General features: G+C 50.0%; 1 protein-coding gene across 1 annotated transcript; it reads left to right on the top strand.

Moving 5' to 3' along the window:
* The first annotated feature begins 2205 nt into the window (after positions 1 to 2205).
* On the top strand, positions 2206 to 20001 carry LOC308483077 (metal transporter CNNM4-like). The gene is made up of 7 exons (XM_081016625.1): positions 2206 to 3833; positions 5441 to 5581; positions 10248 to 10376; positions 11434 to 11603; positions 14755 to 14854; positions 17885 to 18030; positions 19801 to 20001. Exons 1-7 carry the CDS (start codon positions 2414 to 2416, stop codon positions 19897 to 19899), a joined length of 2205 nt encoding a protein of 734 aa, XP_080872751.1. The 5' UTR covers positions 2206 to 2413; the 3' UTR covers positions 19900 to 20001.
* Positions 20002 to 20632: the final 631 nt, after the last annotated feature.

The raw sequence follows: 20632 nt of genomic DNA, 5'->3' as shown, positions 1-20632 counted from the left end.
GCGCGAGTGATCATGCTCTTCTGAAGTTTACTATACAGACCTGAAGAATTTGGAGCAAATGATTCAGCAAAGGAAACACAGCCCAGAATAACTAAGGAGATAGTACAAGAATACTTGGCTAGTTTAGATGTATTCAAGTCTCCAGGGCCAGATGAACTGCATCCAAGAGTATTAAAAGAACTGGCAGATGTGATCTCAGAACCACTGGCAGTCATCTTTGAGAATTCCTGGAGAACAGGCGAAGTCCCGGCAGACTGGAGGAGGGCAAATGTTGTCCCTATTTTCAAAAAGGGGAAAAGAGAGGACCCAAATAATTACCGCCCAGTCAGTCTGACATCAATACCAGGGAAGATTCTGGAGCAGATCATTAAGCAAACAGTCTGTGAGCACCTAGAAAGGAATGCTGTGATCACCAATAGTCAGCATGGATTTCTGAAAAATAAGTCATGTCAGACTAACCTGATCTCATTTTTTGACAGAATTACAAGCCTGGTAGATGAAGGGAACACAGTGGATGTAGCCTACCTTGATTTCAGCAAGGCATTTGACAAGGTGCCTCATGATATTCTTGTAAAGAAGCTGGTAAAATGCGGTCTTGACTATGCTACCACTCAGTGGATTTGTAACTGGCTGACTGACCGAACTCAAAGGGTGCTCATCAATGGTTCCTCTTCATCCTGGAGAAGAGTGACTAGTGGGGTGCCACAGGGTTCTGTCTTGGGCCCGGTCTTATTCAACATCTTTATCAACGACTTGGATGATGGACTCAAGGGCATCCTGATCAAATTTGCAGATGACACCAAACTGGGAGGGGTGGCTAACACCCCAGAGGACAGGATCACACTTCAAAACGACCTTGACAGATTAGAGAACTGGGCCAAAACAAACAAGATGAATTTTAACAGGGAGAAATGTAAAGTATTGCACTTGGGCAAAAAAAGTGAGAGGCACAAATACAAGATGGGGGACACCTGGCTTGAGAGCAGTACATGTGAAAAGGATCTAGGAGTCTTGGTTGACCACAAACTTGACATGAGCCAACAGTGTGACGCGGCAGCTAAAAAAGCCAATGCAATTCTGGGCTGCATCAATAGGAGTATAGCATCTAGATCAAGGGAAGTAATAGTGCCACTGTATTCTGCTCTGGTCAGACCTCACCTGGAGTACTGTGTCCAGTTCTGGGCACCACAGTTCAAGAAGGACACTGACAAACTGGAACGTGTCCAGAGGAGGGCAACCAAAATGGTCAAAGGCCTGGAAACGATGCCTTATGAGGAACGGCTAAGGGAGCTGGGCATGTTTAGCCTGGAGAAGAGGAGGTTAAGGGGTGATATGATAGCCATGTTCAAATATATAAAAGGATGTCACATAGAGGAGGGAGAAAGGTTGTTTTCTGCTGCTCCAGAGAAGCGGACACGGAGCAATGGATCCAAACTACAAGAAAGAAGATTCCACCTAAACATTAGGAAGAACTTCCTGACAGTAAGAGCTGTTCGACAGTGGAATTTGCTGCCAAGGAGTGTGGTGGAGTCTCCTTCTTTGGAGGTCTTTAAGCAGAGGCTTGACAACCATATGTCAGGAGTGCTCTGATGGTGTTTCCTGCTTGGCAGGGGGTTGGACTCGATGGCCCTTGTGGTCTCTTCCAACTCTATGATTCTATGATTCTATGATTCTATGAACTACAGTTCCCAGACTGATTTAACAAACAATCCCTCTGCCCAGGAAAGAAAGAAAAAAATAAAACTAGTAGGGTGATAACTTTCTTTTTGACCAATATCTAATACAGGAGTTAGGAATCTTTTCCAGACTGAGGGCCATATTTTCTCCTGGGTAACCTTCTGGGGCCACATGCCAGTGATGGGCAGGGCCAGAAACAAATGTGAGGGGAGCAATGTATATACTTCTTAATCTTACACACAGGCTTATTTTACGCACCCTCATCTATACTCTATTCAAGCAACCAAGAGGGATTATCAGAGTTCAAGGACACATTCCAGTCAGGAGGAAACACTCACAGAAGTGGCAAACTATGGTTGGTGAAGAGGGTGTGGCCTGGGGAGAGGAAATATGGCTGAGGAAAATGTGTAGCCTAGAGAATGACCTGAAGACCAGAGAGATCTGGGGGGGGGGGGCAATTTCTCCCTCAGAGCAAGAGCTGGCCATCTGTTTAGGGTGCTGACCTCTGACAGGACCTTCCCCTCTCCCCGCACCATGGAAGAATATATCAAATATCTCCTTCAAGGGTGGAGTTATTTAAGCTACTAGGAAACAGTGTGGCATGCAAATGAGGTGAGTGTGTCTGCATATGAAATGGGTTTATGACATGTGCTTGTACAGCCCAGTGTGTGCACCTAGAGAGTATCTGGAGAGAGCTACCATATGGTGGTACTGATCAAAGGAGCTCTCAAGGGACATGTCCACAATGAACGGTTTGGGGAGTTGCCTGAGCTGGAGGGATGAGGATGCTGGACTGGTACTGCTGCTGCTAAGGTATCTCTTCTTTCTGCTGACGACGTTCCCTTTGCCAGCCACTGCTGGGAATGGGATGTCTAGTAGAACAGTCATTTTAGGCATGAGGGTGGAGAACAGCACCAAACCAGGTACTACAGTCTTGGAAAACGGCATCATCCAAGTGGTGGAAGGAAGCACCATCCGGCTTCGGATCTTCGGCCAGGGCATCCACCGACCTACTTGCCAGATGTTATACTTTGCTGACTTACTTGATGTGTCAGATGCTAATGCTCATGGGGACCCCTGCATCAAGAAGAGCAGCGACATGCTGGTGAACCCATACTGCCACGAGGTACGGAACACCACCGCCCTGGTGGATGTGTCAGTCCAGATCCTGCGGAAGGAAATCGAGTTCAAGAACTATGTGTTGTGCTTGGAAGATAATTCGGGCAAGCCACGGTATTGGTTCAGCGACCGCGATTTGGTGATCCAAGTGATCGAGGGAGATAATTTCAAACTGCCTCTCTGGCTGAAGTTAGTCCTGGTGGTCATCCTGCTGGCGTTGTCAGGCATGTTTAGTGGTCTCAACCTGGGCCTGATGTCCCTGGACCCCATGGAGCTGCGCATTGTCCAGAACTGTGGCACACCCATGGAGAAGAAGTACGCCGCCACGATCGAGCCTGTTCGGCGGCACGGCAATTACCTGCTCTGTTCTTTGCTCCTTGGCAATGTCTTAGTCAACGCCTCCTTCACCATACTGTTTGACTCCATGGTTAGTGCAAGCCTTCTGGCTATAGTGGCCTCTACATTTGGCATTGTTCTCTTTGGGGAGATCATCCCCCAGGCCCTCTGCTGCCGCCATGGCTTGGAAGTGGGTGCCAAAACCATTGTCATCACCAAGTTTGTCATGCTGCTGACTTTTCCTCTCTCCTACCCTATGAGTAAAATACTGGACTATGTACTCGGTCAAGAAATGGGCCTCAGGTACAACCGAGAGAAGCTGATGGAAATGCTGAGGCTGACCGAGCCGTACATGGACCTGCTGAAGCAAGAGCTGAATATCATCCAAGGAGCACTGGAGCTGAGGACTAAGGCAGTGGAGCACGTCATGACCCCCCTGCATGAATGCTTCTTGCTCAACAGCAACGCCGTCCTTGACTTCAACACCATGACGGAGATCATGGAGAGCGGCTACACACGCATCCCCATCTACGATAAGGAGAGGACAAATATAGTTGATATGCTGTATGTCAAGGATCTAGCCTTTGTGGACCCAGATGACTGCACCCCGCTGAAGACGATCACTAAATTTTACAACCATCCGGTGCATTTTGTTTGCCACAATACCAAATTGGATGCCGTGCTTGAAGAGTTCAAAAAAGGTAACAAGGTGGAGATCGAGTCAGCTTCAGCCTCCATTTAAAAGTTAACTTTTTGTTTCTCTTTTGGAGACGGAGCAACTTTTAAATAGTGGTTACCTTTAGAACAGGCCAGAGGGATTGGTCATCATCCAGAGAAAGTGATGGCATAGATTGGTGCCACCATTTTATGGATGACAGAAATGGCCCTTGCATTTGAGGCCCAGTGTCTCCCCAGGCAGAACTCAGATGAATCATAGGAGGTGGGGTGAGAGAAGAGTTCAGCACCCCCTTATATAGCACCCTGTCAGGGGCAGCCCAACCTGTTTTGCCACCTGAGGTGAAACAGGAAAGTGCCACCCACGTTGCCACAGCCTTGTGAGAGCCCCACAAGACCTCATGGAGTTCTCGCAGGGCTCTCACAAGATCTTGCCATAACTCAGAAGTCTCAGCCACTTCTCTTTACTTCTCTGCCGGTGGGGGCACCCATGGCAGCACCCCTTGGATTCTTCCACCTGAGTCGGCTGCCTCACTCTGCCTCATGGGTGAGCTGGCCTGAGCACATGGCTCTCTCATCGTTCTTTGCCTCTGGGGATGACTGCCCTGTAACTTCTCCCACTCCATAGCCATAAGGATGTAAGAAGAGCCCTGCGAGATCAGGCCAAAGGCCCATCTTAGTCCAGCATCCTTTTCTCCTAATGGCCAACCACATGCTTATAGGTAGCCTGCAAGCAGGACCTGAATGCAACAGCCCTCTCTCCACTTGTCCTTCCCAGCAACTGGTGAATCCTATGCAGAAGCAGGTGACTGCAGAATCAGCTACAGGCACTTTAAGGATTGCAGGCAGCTTTCCTGAAGCCTTCCCCAAACCTGGTGCCAATCTCCAGGTGTTGTTTTTCTCTAACTCACAGCCAGAATAGGGATGACAGGAGTTGTGGTCCAACAATATCTGGAAGGCACCAAATTGGGGAAGGCATATATACTATGACTCTTCTTTAAATGCAACAGTTGTCTTAGTTAAAGCAGAATGGAAGCGGGGGATCTACAGGATGAAAGAAAAAGGCATGTCGGAGGTGGGATTGCATTGAAAGCAGAAAAGTCCTGTGTTCAGTCCCTGACACCTTCCATTTAAAAGGGTCAAATACCAGAGATGTGGAATATTATTTCCCATCTGAGACTTTGGAGAGCCACTGCCAGGCAGAATAGGCTGGGCTGGATGAACAAATGGTCAGACCTATAGTTAAGTTTGCTGAAGAGCTGTAAGTTACACCTTGAGAGAAACAGGTTCCCCATCTCCATGAAAGAACATCTGTGGGCCAAAGCCAAGATTATATAAGAATTTTATTTAATGGATATACTGGTAACTCTTTAAAACTTTTTTGAAACTAATTTATATATATATTTGTTTGTTTTTAAAAACACCATCAAATGATGTCTTCGCCTCAGTGCATGGGTGTAGCCAGGATTTTTGTTGGGGGGGGGCAGGACTTTGTTAGGGGGCAGAACTGATGTGATTCGTCAGTTAGTTAAGTACTTCTATTGTTTTACTTGATCTAGGGGGGCAGCTGCCCCCTGCTTCTCCCCTTGGCTATGCCCATGCCTCAGTGATATAACCAAAGTCTGCCCCACAGGTAAATCTCACCTGGCCATTGTCCAAAAGAAGAATGAGGTTGAACATGAAGATGAAGGTGAAGTGTTGGGTATCGTGACCCTGGAGGATGTCATTGAAGAGATAATCAAGTCAGAGATCCTGGACGAATCAGATCTCTACAGTTAGGTTCATTCCTAGTTGTTTTTCTACCTATGAAACAGCAGTGTGTGTGTGTGTGTGTGTGTGAGAGAGAGAGAGAGAGAGAGAGAGAGACAGACAGACAGACAGACAGACTCACTGCATTATATTTCCTCATCTTGGGTGTGGGTGGGGAAGCTATGGCCCTACAGATGTTGTTGGACTTTAACTTCCATTAGCCCCAGTTAGTATGGCCAATTTTTAGTGATGATGGAAGTCCTACAATATTTGGCAGGCCTTGTGTTCCTCACCTGTCTTCAGATGAAGGCTTAACACACACTGTGCTGTGGCAGGTGCAACTGTATTTTGTTCCCACCCAGTGGCGTAGCGTGGGTTCTCAGCACCCGGGGCAAGGCAAGTAATTTGCGCCCCCTAACCCGGGGCAAGGCAAGTAATTTGCGCCCCCTAACCCGTGGATTTTAGCACTCGAGTCTCTTCCGCACCCCCTCCAGATGTTGCGCCAGGTGCAGCAGGCCCCCCTGCACCCCCCACGCTACGCCACTGCTCCCACCACAAGTCTTCAGGACAGCCATCCGAAGGCTGGCGCGGGGAGAAGGTCTCTCCGCCCGACCGCCAGGCTTCGGAGCAGCCTTCCGAAGGCTGGTGCGGGGAGAAGGTCTCTCCGCCCCACCGCCAGGCTTCGGAGCAGCCTTCCGAAGGCTGGTGCGGGGAGAAGGTCTCTCCGCCCGACCGCCAGGCTTCGGAGCAGCCTTCCGAAGGCTGGCGCGGGGAGAAGGTCTCTCCGCCCCACCGCCAGGCTTCGGAGCAGCCTTCCGAAGGCTGGCGCGGGGAGAAGGTCTCTCCGCCCCACCGCCAGGCTTCGGAGCATCCTTCCGAAGGCTGGCGCGGGGAGAAGGTCTCTCCGCCCCACCGCCAGGCTTCGGAGCAGCCATCCGAAGGCTGGCGCGGGGAGAAGGTCTCTCCGCCCCACCGCCAGGCTTCGGAGGAGCCTTCCGAAGGCTGGCGGTGGGGCGGAGAAACCTCCTCCCGCCGCCAGGCTTCGGAGCAGCCTTCCGAAGGCTGGCGGTGGGGCGGAGAGCCCTCCTCCCGCCCCCAGCCTTCGGAGCAGCCTTCCGAAGCCTGGCGGCGGGAGGAGGTCTCTCCGCCCCACCGCCAGGCTTCGGAGCAGCCTTCCGAAGGCTGGCGCGGGGAGAAGGTCTCTCCGCCTCACCGCCAGGCTTCGGAGCAGCCTTCGGAGGAGGTCCGAGGACAGTGGGGTTCCTGCTTCCTCCAGGAGGCAGTGGCGTAGCGTGGGGGGTGCCAGGGGTGCCGGCCGCACCGGGCGCAACATTGGGGGGGCGCGTTTGGCCGGCCCTCCTGGAGGAAGCAGGAACCCCACTGTCCTCGGACCTCCTCCGAAGGCTGGCGGTGGGGCGGAGAGACCTCCTCCCCGCGCCAGCCTTCGGAAGGCTGCTCCAAAGCCTGGCGGTGAGGCGGAGAGACCTTCTCCCCGCGCCAGGCTTCGGAAGGCTGCTCCGAAGCCTGGCGGTGGGGCGGAGAGACCTCCTCCCGCCGCCAGGCTTCGGAAGGCTGCTCCGAAGGCTGGGGGCGGGAGGAGGGCTCTCTGCCCCACCGCCAGCCTTCGGAAGGCTGCTCCGAAGCCTGGCGGCGGGAGGAGGTTTCTCCGCCCCACCGCCAGCCTTCGGAAGGCTCCTCCGAAGCCTGGCGGTGGGGCGGAGAGACCTTCTCCCCGCACCAGCCTTCGGAAGGCTGCTCCGAAGCCTGGCGGTGGGGCGGAGAGACCTTCTCCCCGCGCCAGCCTTCGGAAGGCTGCTCCGAAGCCTGGCGGTCGGGCGGAGAGACCTTCTCCCCGCACCAGCCTTCGGAAGGCTGCTCCGAAGCCTGGCGGTCGGGCGGAGAGACCTTCTCCCCGCGCCAGCCTTCGGATGGCTGTCCTGAAGACTTGTGGTGGGAGCAGTGGCGTAGCGTGGGGGGTGCAGGGGGGCCTGCTGCACCTGGCACAACATCTGGAGGGGGTGCGGAAGAGACTCGAGTGCTAAAATCCACGGGTTAGGGGGCGCAAATTACTTGCCTTGCCCCGGGTGCTGAGAACCCACGCTACGCCACTGCCAGGAGGGCCGGCCAAACGCGCCCCCCCCAAATGTTGCGCCCGGTGCGGCCGGCACCCCTGGCACCCCCCACGCTACGCCACTGTTCCCACCAATGGTGACTCAGCTAGCCTATCTTGGACCACTGCCATTTCTGCAGAAAACTCTCTGAGAAGAATGGTAGAAGGAAAAGATCCAACTGAATTGGATGTTGTTTCCAACTGAATTTTGCTCATTTCTCTTGCAGTCTGCCTAGAATCAATAGTGTCATGAGGTGATTTGGGACTCTGGCCTTGGGTTTAGGGTTACTGAGATACTGTTGCAGGAGCTATAATTGCTCCAAGCTGCAATGTTATGAAGCACCAATAGGCAGAATTAAAATAAGGAAATTATGGGCTGTCAAAACAAGGTGGTGCAGAAGTCCAGGACCTCACTCAGCAGAAGCAAGTGAAGGAATACACATTTATCTGAGGAGCCCTCCTGAATAATCATTACCTAACTGCACCACTGCTTCTGACCTGCTCCCAATGGTGACTGGTGCCCATTGGGCCTGGTGGAGCTCAGGGCACTGCAAACAGAGCCAGGGAAAACAGGTGAAGCGAATAGTCTTTTCTATGACAACAAAACAGTTCCCCCAACCCATTTCATGGAAGGCAACCTGGTGAGGCTCAGAGGCACTGCCCCACCTTGTCCTCTTGAGGGGCACTCTCTAGTTGCTCCCCAGTCTTGCCTCATGGTTTGCCCTTCAGTCCTGGCGTCTGGTTTGCTCCTCAACCTTGCTTCCTGATTTGTCCTCCAGTTCCAACCACCTTCTTGGTTCTGACTGCTGGCTTTGCCCCTGGACTCTGATCCCTTTGTGCAACTCCTAGCTCCCGGTTTGGGGCCCCCAGCTCATTAAACTGCAGACAGGTATGGAGCCCTGCTGTTTATCCTTACCTAGCCCTCTGCGTTGCCAGGAAAAACGAGAAGCTTTGAGAAATCCCAAGTACGATCCAGGTTGCCTGTTGCCAGTATTTTCAAAAAAGGCTAAACTCCATGGATATATCAACTCTGAACTTGATCTTGCTAGTTAAACACATTTATATTTATACAAACGTATTTCTTTGGTGTGCTCTGAAGGGACATGATGCAGCCAACATGCTCAAGCTAAGCAGATCTGGGGCTGCTCAGTGCCTTGACGAGGGACCACATGGGGAGTCCTGTGGATGCCATTTTGGGTTCCATCATGGAAAATTTCAAGAAAAGCCTAACTTAGGGTATCGCTGCCACCAAAGGCGTGGTGGGTGGTGTTGCAGGGGGAGGAAAGGAGACACCTCAGTGGTGATACCGACTTTGATACCATTTCAGTATCAGGCAAAGGTCTCAGCTGTTTTATCTCTGCTGATCACTTGGACTGGGGAGACCCACCCAGGGACCATACAGCTCACTGGGTGACTTTGGGCCAGTCACTATCTCTCTGCCTAGCCTACCACGCAGGACTGATGTGAGGATGAAAGGTGTAAGGGGGGAACATCTGGATTTGTTAGCTGCCGTAAATGTACTTGTGAAGGCTGGAGTATAAAGTCATCCAAAAATGTAAAACAAAATAATATCATACTTCAAGCTTTTTGTATGGCAGCTCCTACACTTTGGAACTCCCTGCCTGTTGACATCAGGCAGGTGCCTTCACTGTGCTCATTTTGGCACCTGCTTAAAACATTTTTATTTAGGCAAAGCTATCCAGATACATGGATGTTGATGTGTTTTAATATAACTATTTAATTTTAAATATTTTCAGTTATGGGATGCGGGTGGCGCTGTGGGTTAAACCACAGAGCCTAGGGCTTGCCAGTCAGAAGGTTGGCGGTTCGAATCCCCACGACGCGGTGAGCTCGCGTTGCTCAGTCCCAGCTCCTGCCAACCTAGCAGTTTGAAAGCACGTCAAAAGTGCAAGTAGATAAATAGGTACCGCTCCGGCGGGAAGGTAAACAGCGTTTCCATGTGCTACTCTGGTTCACCTGAAGCAGCTTAGTCATGCTGGCCACATGACCCGGAAGCTGTACTCAAGCTCCCTCGGCCAATAAAGCAAGATGAGCGCCGCAACCCCAGAGTCGGTCACGACTGGACCTAATGGTCACGGGTCCCTTTACCTTTACTATTTCCAGTTACATGTTTTGAACTGTTTTATTGATCATTTTAACACTTCTTGTAAACCACTTTTTATTATGAAGAAGTGGTATATACATTTTGTTTTTTAAAAATAAAATCCAAATGTATGTTAGTCACGGTAGAATCTAGCAATCTTTTCGACAAGGGCTAAAGGGGAAGCACAACTGGTGTTGAGATGGGGGGGGTCACCCCCTCGGAAGGGGGGACAAGACAGGAAGCTCCCAAATTCCACGTCACTGGTTTCTGAGCCATCTCGCAGACAGCTACCATGTGCTTTCAGATTTTCCTCAGTGATCATGAGGACTAGAAACGTATATGTTCTTTTAGATCCATATGCGACTGCGAGATTCTGCTCTCTCCATTTCCTTCCACTCTTACATTACGTAGTGTGCCCATGGCTGCTTCTGTAACCACACAGTGTAGTGATTCCTTATTTGGTTTCCTCCCTTGCAGCCTACAATCGTACCAGAAGACGAGATGCCAGCCCAAGGAAGTGGGATTTCTCTGCCTTCAGGGGCAATGACACTGAGTTGAAGATCTCCCGTCAGCTACTCCTGGCTGCACACCGCTTTCTCTCTACAGGTACGAGCCCTCAGGGACCACCTGGGCCACTGGGAAGGCGGAGAAGGCCATCTAGCATGACCATGAAATCGCTTGATAACTCCTTGCAGGGTTGACCCTGCCGCGCAGCAGGATAAATTGTCCTGCTTCAGGCAGCACCATGATGGACAAGGTAGGCCTGGCTCTACCATTAGGCAGAGTGAGGGGGCTGCCTCGGGCGGCAGATGCTGGGAGCAGTGAGGTGCTTGAGGACAGAGCCGTGTGTGCCACACCATCTGCCCTGCACATCCTAAATTAGTATGAACATGAGTACATAAAAAGAGCCGTGCTGGATCAGGCCAAAAGCTCATTGCACATCAGTGCAGCTGCACTCTCCCCATTTGTGATTCCCAGCAACTGGGGTTCAGAATAGGAAAGGACAAGAAAATTGATTCAGTTCACACTTAAAGCCAAACCTACCTGATTCACATTTTCTAAAACAATACAAGAACTGAAACATAGCCATCCTAGAACATTCGTACTTCCTCAAAGTCTGCAGCCCAGTTATCCAGCCATGTAATGTGCACAAAAATGCATTGATTGGGGTCAAGTGCCACAAAAATGCATATAATAGTAACAGATGTAAAACAACTAGTTACCATAAATAAAAGTACTGCAGAGGGGAAGAGCGGTAGGACATCAGCTTTGAATGCAAAGGGTCCCAGGTTCAGTCCCTGCCCCCAGCTTCCTCAAGTAGGGCCAGGAATGTCCCGTCTGATCTGAAACTTAAAGCCAAACCTACCTGAGTCGCACACATGCATATTCAAACTCCTAGCTCTGTACACATACAGAGTATCTTCCCAATGAGCTGTGCTCCTGCTCAGTTCCTGTTCACTTCAGTGCAGCAGGCACAAAAGGATTTTCAGGTAGCTGATGCCCATAATATGTGAGTGCCATCACTCTCCTACTCTGTTCCATTCAACGCCACCCGCCATCTGCCTCCAGCTGGCTAACTCGCTTTGCCTTATGGTGGCATGGATCTGGGAAAGGATTTTGCTTCCAGGAAGCATCCTTTGATTCCTGTGCCCTTGTCATGCAGAGGTCTTGCAATTTTGCCCGAGCCTCATCTCCGAGAAGTACCTGCTACGTCTCCTCAAGCATCCTGGTGTCATCTGTGAGCTGAAAATTGATGAGCAGGACAAGGAATCTCCAGAATATAACTTGTATGAAAAGAACAAGCCGGCAGATTACTTCATTCTCATTTTACAGGTACTTTGTTGGCATTTCCTACTCTCTCTGCACAGCCAAGGAAGCACCAAGTGCATGACCTAATCTGTGGGTCATCAATGCGGCACTTTTGGTAGCCAAGGTGCCCACAGATGTCTTCCTGGTGCCTGCTGGGTCCCATCTTTGTGCTGAAACTTGGAAAAGGCCTTCTCTAGCCAAGGGGTGGGGTTTACAGCTAGGGAGCAAAGACAGCACACGTGTCAGGCCCACAACAACTTCTATGGTTTGGCATGAGGGCCCATGGGTGCAGAAGGTTTGGTACCCCATGCTTAGGCTATAGTCATGTATCCAGACAAGACGACTCTCATGGTCCCCTCCAACTGTAGTTCCATGATTCTGTGACTCTGATAGTGACAGGCCAATTGGAAGAGAGCCCACCTTAAAAGCCTTATCACTGGTGGCACTCCATGTGGCATGTCAGTATCAACTGCGTGTCCTACAGCAACTGTGCACAGCATCTTCAGGCCAATGTTGCAGAACACAAGAGGGGGAGGGACCCATGAGGCCATCTGGATCAACCCCCTTGTGTAGGAGGAAATGTGCTCACCATCATCCCTAGTGGGGCATGACACACTACAGGATATATATAACTACACACCAGCATACATGTATATATATGCAGGCATACATAATACAATAGGAAGGCCAATGCTGGACATCTACTCCAACCCTGCAAGCCGGAAAACCAGTATACACACAAACATACACACATGCATCCAAATTAATTCTATTAGTAATCCTGTGTATTGTAATAATTGGTGCCATAACAGGAATATGCAGTTGTCCCATACAGGGATTGGACCTGCCACCTTTGGCAGTTTGTATCAGGCACTGAGCACAAACCCTCCATTGTAGATGTCAAGCGATAAACCAGGCATCTACTGTGAATGTCCTTGTGCAGATCACATGGTGCCGACCATGTGGCCAAAACCAAAATGGTGCCGACCATGTGATCACAGCAACATGGCGCTGTCCATGCATCAGGGACAAAATTAACACTAGCCATGTGAAATAAACTGGTGCCAAACTCGTGTCCCCAAGGGGGGGGTAGCCTGGATGCAGCCCCTCCTCTCCCCTCCCCCCAAGGAGGCCGCTGCCTGCAGACCTAGCAATCCGCCCGTCAGCGCCAGAATAAAGGAAGCCCAGCATTGAGATGAGGCGACAACAGGCGCCGTGACATTGAGACCTGGGCCACGTTACCTTAAGAATAAAGGTGGGTCCAACTGTGGTGGTGGCCCAAAGGGCCACAATAAATGTGATACCCCTGTAAATCCTTGAGTGTGCTTCTAATAGAAAAGTTATGGTAACCTGTTATGTACTTTATGAAACTGATGATTTTGCAAGTTGGCGGCCCCCACTCCAGTCCTCCAGGGCAGGAATACAGCTAATATATGAATCACAAAGATACAACTCAAAGCTAGAACATAAGTTGCTACCTGGTGCAAATGGCTACACGTAACATAGGTTTCCAACACGCACACTAACACAATGTAACAGAACATGGTGGGAATCGGAACTTAATCAGCAGAAATTGCTAGTGCTTACTGCGCATGTGTATTAAACATGAAATGAGGTAATGATGTATATGATTGGTAGAAACTGAAATGCTTTGCTGGAAATTTTATAAATACCACTGCCTGGACCACCAGGCGGGGTTGCAGTTTTGCGAAATGATCTGACTGTGACCTATTGCTTTGAAATAAACAGCACTGGACTCCTAACTCCTCACGTTTCTGAATTTTATTGGTGTAAACTCAGGAGGTAAGCTATTTTCTGGCTTACAACACAACAACAACCTTCCTTGCTGACGCTCTGACCAGAATGGCTGACCAGCATTGACTGCAGCCTCCTTTTCTGATCCCCAGCTCTGCCCCCGGGGCCGCAGCCGATTGGCTGATGGTGCCGGCCACATGGATGACCTACAGCCTATGGGGACAGCCTAGGGGTCGGAGCAACAGGCGGTGTGACCCTGTGGGTCAGGGAAGTCGTGCCGGGTTGCAAAAGCCGCCCACATCATGACTGGTGAGCAGTCATTAACAGGTCTAACAAGTAAAATAAGAGATCAAGTCTCTTATTATACAGTGGTACCTCGGGTTAAGTACTTAATTTGTTCCGGAGGTCTGTTCTTAACCTGAAACTGTTCTTAACCTGAAGCACTACTTTAGCTAATGGGGCCTCCTGCTGCTGCCGTGCTGCCAGAGCATGATTTCTGTTCTCATCCTGAAGCAAAGTTCTTAACCTGAGGTAATATTTCTGGGTTAGCGGAGTCTGTAACCTGAAACGTATGTAACCTGAAGCGTATGTAACCCGAGGTACCACTGTATTGTGGAGTATTTGTAAAATAACTGTAAACATGTGAAAATGCTAGCAGGATTAAGGTAAACAACAGTATAATATATAGTAAAGGAATAATAAAAGGAAAAGGGAACTAAATGGATATATGAGAATATGCAGGAATGGTGGGGAAATTAAAGGAACCAGGGAAGGGAAAGAAGGGAAGTCATTGAATGCTTTATTATAAAGAAAGAAATTAACGGGGAAAATGTTTATTTTAACGTGAATATGATATCGGAAATTGTAATCATTGTAATAATGATTATAAATAAAATTCATTAAAAAAATATTGGTGGGAGTCAAAGTCCAGCAACATCTAGAGGGCCACAGGTTCCCCATACCTGCAGTACTGTAAGTAAAAAAAATAAAATTTCTTGCAGAATCATAGAATTGTAGAGTTAGAAGGGACCATGAGAGTCATCTAGTCCAACCCCCTGCAGTGCAGGAATCTTTTGCCCAACGTGGGACTCGAACCCACGACCCTGAGATCAAGAGTCTCATGCTCTGCTGACTGAGCTGTACTGCACAACAGAGTGATAGCAGCTGGTCCCTACTTAGAATTAAGGAGCAGCCCTTCCTTCTGGGCCTATCCTACGCATGCCAAAGCTACCAAGGCCGTTGTTTGAGAGATATGAATAATGCTTGTCTGCAATGTTTTCTTTGATTGGGTTTCTTGGGAGTTACTTCTGCTTGCTATGGAATGGATTGCTGTGAGATTCCAGAGTGGCTTAGGTGCTACAGGTTGACCCTTCTCTGACAAATCAAGTTTAAAGGTCCTAATATTGCCTCTCTGTTCCAGGGAAAGGTGGAGGTTGAAGCATGCAAGGAAAACATGAAGTTTGAGAATGGACCCTTCTCCTACTATGGAGTCATGGCCTTGGGTACACCCATCCAAGGAGGTAATCGGCATTCCTTCTCCTCCCACAGTCAGAAACTCTCCCCACTTGATAGTTTAGGCCAGGGGTCAGCAAGCTTTTTCGGCAGGGGGCCAGTCCACCATCCTTCAGACCTTGTGGGAGGCCAAACTATATTTTGGGGGAAAATACAAACAAATTCCTATGCCCCACAAATAACCCAGAGATGCATTTTTAATAAAAGGACACATTCTACTCATGTAAAAACACGCTGATTCCTGGACCTTCCGCAGGCCGGATTTAGAAGGCCCCTGGGCCTTAGTTTGCCTACCCATGGTTTAGGTTGTAATCCTAACCACGTCTGCTCAGAAGCAAGTCCTACTGAATTCGATAGGGCATACTACCAGGTAGGGAGATAAGAATACATTATTTTCCATTATGTCTTCTATTTGTCTCATGCATCACTGTTTCCATTCCACAGCAGTTAATTCTCCACTAAAAAATGCATTACTTGCCTTTCTGCTGCAGCAAAATTACATAAATTATGTTGCTGTTACATTATTCCACCCCATTTATTTCAAGTCAAAAGAAACACAATGCAGATGGCAGGAAAAAAATGATAAGTATCCATGATTTCCAGACTGAAAGAAACACAAGTACACCCCAGGTTCAGTTGGTAGAGCATAGATGGGTTTTCTGTGGGAAAAGCAGCAGGGCAAAGGCAAAACCACTCTCACCCATGCCTAGAAAATGTGGGACAAGCAGAAAACCTCTTGGATCCATGCTTTCCAGGCATAGGACAAGCGGAAGCATGGGTGAGCCCTATGAGCATTTGGTCTGATTTGTTTGCGGAACAGTTTACAACATGCATCCTAGTTTTCTCGTGGGCAGGGGCAGAGGAAGGGGTGTGTGGTGGGGGCGGGTCACCCCAGGTGTCACCACTGGGGGGGGGGAGGGACAAAACGCAGCGTGCCCTGAGCCACGGAGCACGCCCGAGCCATGCATCTTTCCTGGGAGTGACGCGGTGGCTTAGGCACCTGCAGGCTCTGCGCTGCCCCAAACAGTCCGCCCACCGCCTCCCCCCAGCTGTAGAGTGGCTGAGGGGGAAGCAGACAGACTCCTTGGGGGCCCCACAGAGTGTCCTGCCCCGCCTGGCCCCGTCCCGTGGGCACGTGGCCCTGCCCCCAGGTACAGGGCATGTGCACCGCCCCAGGCGCCCGATCGACTTGCTCCACCGCTGCTCATGGGGTGTTTATACATCTTTTCATTAATCAGAGGCACCAGGTTGCCCCTGAGACTGAGGGGGCCCGGCATGTGATGCATGCGAAACATCACATTGTCTGGAGGAGGCCAAGCACTTTGGAGGAGATGAGCACTGAAGCTGTGACGCTGCACGCGCACAACGACCCACACATGCAATGCGCACCGGCCTCCCTCAACAAATATTGAAGCGGCTGAAGATACCTCAACTACCCCTCGAGTTGGCACACCTGCCGTTAACCATTCAGTCCACACTCCCCCCCATCACTTTTTTGGCTACAAAAGGTCAGGTTTGTTTTAAAAGTGGATTTGTTGTGCCAGGACAACAGTGCAAATTTGGTGGTGATGGAATTGAAAAGTAAATTTTCTGTGTGTGTGTGTGTGTGTGTGTGTGTGTGCGCGCGCGCGCGTGCAAAGTGGATGAGGCAGCAATTAGTCATCCGTTCGTGTGCATTTTTGGAGGCTGGACAATTGCGTACTTGGTTTGCACCATAGTCTGGTGCCATCTAGTGGTTTAATCTGAGCAATTCATCCATCCCCAGTACAACATTCAGGGAAGGGCCCTTGAGTTTCCCTGAGGGTGCCAGACCTTCTTGCGGCTGTTTCCCAGACAATACAACTCCCTCTGGCTCATCATTTCTGCTATCTCTCTCCCTCTTGGTTAAAAGAGTCCTATAAGCAAGTAGTGCTCAGGTATAGGCATGAAAAGTCTAGCACAATGTTGCTTAACCAAGCAAGCAAGCAAAACAATCCCACCAATAAAGGTAAAGGTAAAGGGACCCCTGACCATTAGGTCCAGTCATGACCAATTCTGGGGTTGCGGCACTCATCTTGCTTTATTGGCCAAGGGAGCCGGCGTACAGCTTCTGGGTCATGTGGCCAGCATGACTAAGCCGCTTCTGGCGAACCAGAGCAGCGCACGGAAACACCGTTTACCTTCCCGCCGGAGCGGTACCTATTTATCTACTTGCACTTTGACGTGCTTTCGAACTGCTAGGTTGGCAGGAGCAGGAACCGAGCAACGGGAGCTCACCCCGTCGCGGGGAGTCGAACCGTCGACTTTCTGATCGGCAAGCCCTAGGCTCTGTGGCTTAACCCACAGCGCCACCCGCGTCCCTTAATCCCACCAATACTTGCTGCCATCCCCTGTTCCCCAGACCTGCTATTCTCAGTGACCAGCACTCTAGGCAGCCGCCTAGTATCCCCTAGAGACAAACCTGGCTGACTGTTGTGGGAGAGGGCTGACAGCTGGGAAAAGGAAATGGAAATGGAATACAGCGGCATATTGAATAGCAGCACTTCACAAGGCAACATTTTGTTGCAGGTTCCAGATCTATATCCTTCCATCCATGGCTTCTAGTTCCCCAAGTTGTTTCAGGGGCCTCTTTACAAGGATTGTGTCCTTGGCAAGGAGAGACTCTGAAACACAACAGATGTGGGACACATGCGCATAAGCAGCGCTAGCCTCAAAGCAGCACCAGTCTCCCCACCCAAAAAACAACAGAACACCCTTTCTGTTCCCAGAGGCTGCTTCTTGCAGATTGGAACTGTTTGTGTCCAGTTCAATGTTCCCTCTTGTTCCCTTTCTCTTGGGTACACTTTCCTAGGCAGGACCCTGGTCTGAGCCCCTCCCCTCTACATAAATGTGACTTGCATTTCTAGCTTCCTTGGGTTGGTGGAAACATGGTTGAAGGCGGTTCAGCAAAAGTAGATGGAGCCTGGGTGGGTTGGTGGGCCAAGGGAAGAAGCTGGGGAAAAGACCAAGGGGAGCAGGCTGGAGCGTACAATTCTCGCCTCACTTTTTCCCATGTGCAGGTATGGAAATCATAGGCTCCCAGATTCGCATGAGCAATATGCAATGCTTTAGCATCACCAGCTCCAACCAGGTCCTCCCCAGCAGCAGCCTACAGTACATGGCAGACTACACTGTCCGTGCTCTCACTGACCTCCTGTACATCAAGGTGAGGCCTCGACGGATTTGTTTGACCCCCGAAAAGGAGATTCTGGGTGAGGTGAAGGGTGGTACCTTCCTAATAGATGCTGGTATATTCATTCATCTATAACAAGGGTGGGGAAACTTTATCACTGTTGCTTTGACAACTCTCATCAGCTCTAGCAAGCCTAACCAGTGGTCAGGGAAGATGGGAGTTGTAGTTCGGCAGCATCTGAAGGGCCCACCTCTGATCTAGAAAATTCCAAAGCTGCCCTCAGTTGAGAACACAGCTTCAGCTGGATTCACAGCCATTTCCTTTTCTCAGGGGCAAATGGAATGTAATGGCAGCAGACCTGTGTGAAGACATGGGTCTCCCAGGACATTCCTCTAAGGCAATGGGATGCAAGGGGCATGACTAAAGCACTTCTATGTAGGTCTGCTCAGACATAAGATCCACTGAGTTCAATGGGACTTCTTCCAGGGTAAGCATGCATAGGACTGTGGCTTTGCATTCACTTTTTGCAGGGTCATAGCCCCACCAGTGAATATTTTTGTGTACTAGGTGGAGGTCAAAGGTGTGGTTTAGCATTTGGAGCTCAGGCCCAACCTCTGCTTTGTAACTAGCCATGCTGCTCAGGGCAGCCATTTGCTGTTGGCACCTGCGGCCATGTCTCAGATTTCCAAATGTCCCCCTGGTGACCAATGGTTCCCAACCCCTCATAGCTCATTCTCGAAACGGTCTGTTGAGGCAGGAGAGGAATGCCCTCAGGTTATAAGAACTTGAGAATGTGGTCACATCTCTCATTATTTTTAAAGTATTCCACTGCCCATCTAGGCTTCACAGAATTGTGGGTGGTCTCCCTCCTCCCAGAGGCGGAGCTAGCTGCTCCGGCACCTGGAGCAGCGCACATGCTGTGCCTGCGGGGGCGGGGCTAGCCACCCACAGCAAGCGTCCCTGGGGGGCGCCGCCGCTGTGATGTCACACCCCCTCAGGGATGACACCTGGGTAATACTGCACCCACCGCACCCCCTTTCCTCCGCCACTACCTCCTCCCACTTGGGCAGTTGATTTGACCATCCTGATAAGACTTCTCTTTAGACACCTATTTGCGGGTGGGTGTAAACTTGATGTTTGCTACTTCTGACTTCTTTGTAGCTTATTCTTTGGCTGCCTGCAGTTCTGTGGGAGAAGGGGCTGAGCTGCCACCTCAGCAGCCCCCACCACACCATTTCTGGCCAGACTACCTGTGTTTACATAAGGCAGGAGTGAGGAATCTCTTTCAGTCGGAGGGCCTCAATCCCTTCTAGGCAACTTTATTGGAACCACATGCCAGTGATGGGCAGAGCAACGAATGTGAATGTTTACCTTTTATACACCAGGCTGGTTTTTACTCACCCTCTCTCTCACACACCTCTGTTTCCTCCATCCAGGCAAGAGACAACCATTATCAGAGTTCAAGAATACATCCCAGCCAGACAAAAACACCCAGCCTGCACTTTCCTTGTGTGTTTTTACCTGGCTGGAATGCGTGCGTAGGCCTGGGGGAGAATCCTGAGGGCCAGATAGTGAGGGCTGGGAGGGTAGCATTGCATAGCCCTCAGCGGTCCTGGGGAGAACAAAACATCCTGGTATTTTGCTTGAGAGCATGGTGGCCATTGCAAATCTCCTGTGTTGGGTGGCTTAGCAAATTAAATAAATTGTAATAATAGATAGGTGAGGTCTGGTTGTGCATGCTGGATGCTGGCAGTATGTTTCTGGAGTAATTGCTTTCTCTCTCTCCCTTTCTTTCCAAAACAGATCACACGGAATCAGTACCAGAACTGTCTTATGGCCTCACTGGCAGAAGTCAATGCAGCTGCAAGTGTCATCCCGCAGGCTGAGACTTCTGCTGACTAGGAGTCAGTGCTCCAAAGTGTACCCCAGGCTTGAATTGTCTAGTCAGTGCTCCAAAGTGTACCCCAGGCTTGAATTGAATTGAATGAATCTTTATTTGCGTCAGCCATCGGCCATAGCAATCTTTCTTTCTCTTTCTTTGGCGATCACTCATAGCCAAGGAAGATCGTCTTCCATAAACACGGTTTCAACAATGAGTCCGTAAGTGGCTGTGGAGGCCAATTCTGGATCCACACATCTTTTCACAGTGGGGACATTGGTTTCTGGGCAGGAGTTGATCATGGTTGGATTTGCCAAGCGTGCCTTCCTCTTAGCATGTTTCTCCCTTGCATCCTGAGTTCGAGTGTCTTCAAAGCCCATAACACCTTTCGTAAAGGCTGTTCTCCAATTGGAGCGTTTGCAGGCAAGTGTTTCCCAATTGTTGGTGTTTATACTACATTTTTAAAGATTTGCCTTGATACAGTCATTAAACCTCTTTTGTTGACCACTAGCATTACGCTTTCCATTTTTAAGAGTAGTTGCTTTGGAAGACCGATTAGTAGGCATCTGCACAACATGACCAGTCCAACAAAGTTGATGTTGAAGAATCACTGCTTCAACACTGGTGATCTTTGCTTCTTGCAGTACACTGGTATTAGTACGCCTGTCTTCCCAAGTGATGTGTACAATTGTTCAGAGACACCGTAGATGGAATCTTTCGAGGAGCTGGAAATGGCATTTATAAATAGTCCATGTT

This window comes from Podarcis pityusensis (assembly GCF_964106645.2).
Source record: "Podarcis pityusensis genome assembly, chromosome: 8".
Taxonomy (NCBI): domain Eukaryota; kingdom Metazoa; phylum Chordata; class Lepidosauria; order Squamata; family Lacertidae; genus Podarcis; species Podarcis pityusensis.
Note: the sequence above shows the minus strand (reverse complement) of the source record. Positions and strands in the feature narration are given on the sequence as shown.

Bases quoted from the DNA above. Each gene is read 5' to 3' on its own strand.
- LOC308483077 (XM_081016625.1), top strand. From the start codon at position 2,414: ATGTCCACAATGAACGGTTTGGGGAGTTGCCTGAGCTGGAGGGATGAG. The intron at 5,582-10,247 runs GTTAGGTTCATT...CCTCCCTTGCAG, and splicing joins GGACGAATCAGATCTCTACA to CCTACAATCGTACCAGAAGA. The intron at 18,031-19,800 runs GTGAGGCCTCGA...TTTCCAAAACAG, and splicing joins CTGACCTCCTGTACATCAAG to ATCACACGGAATCAGTACCA.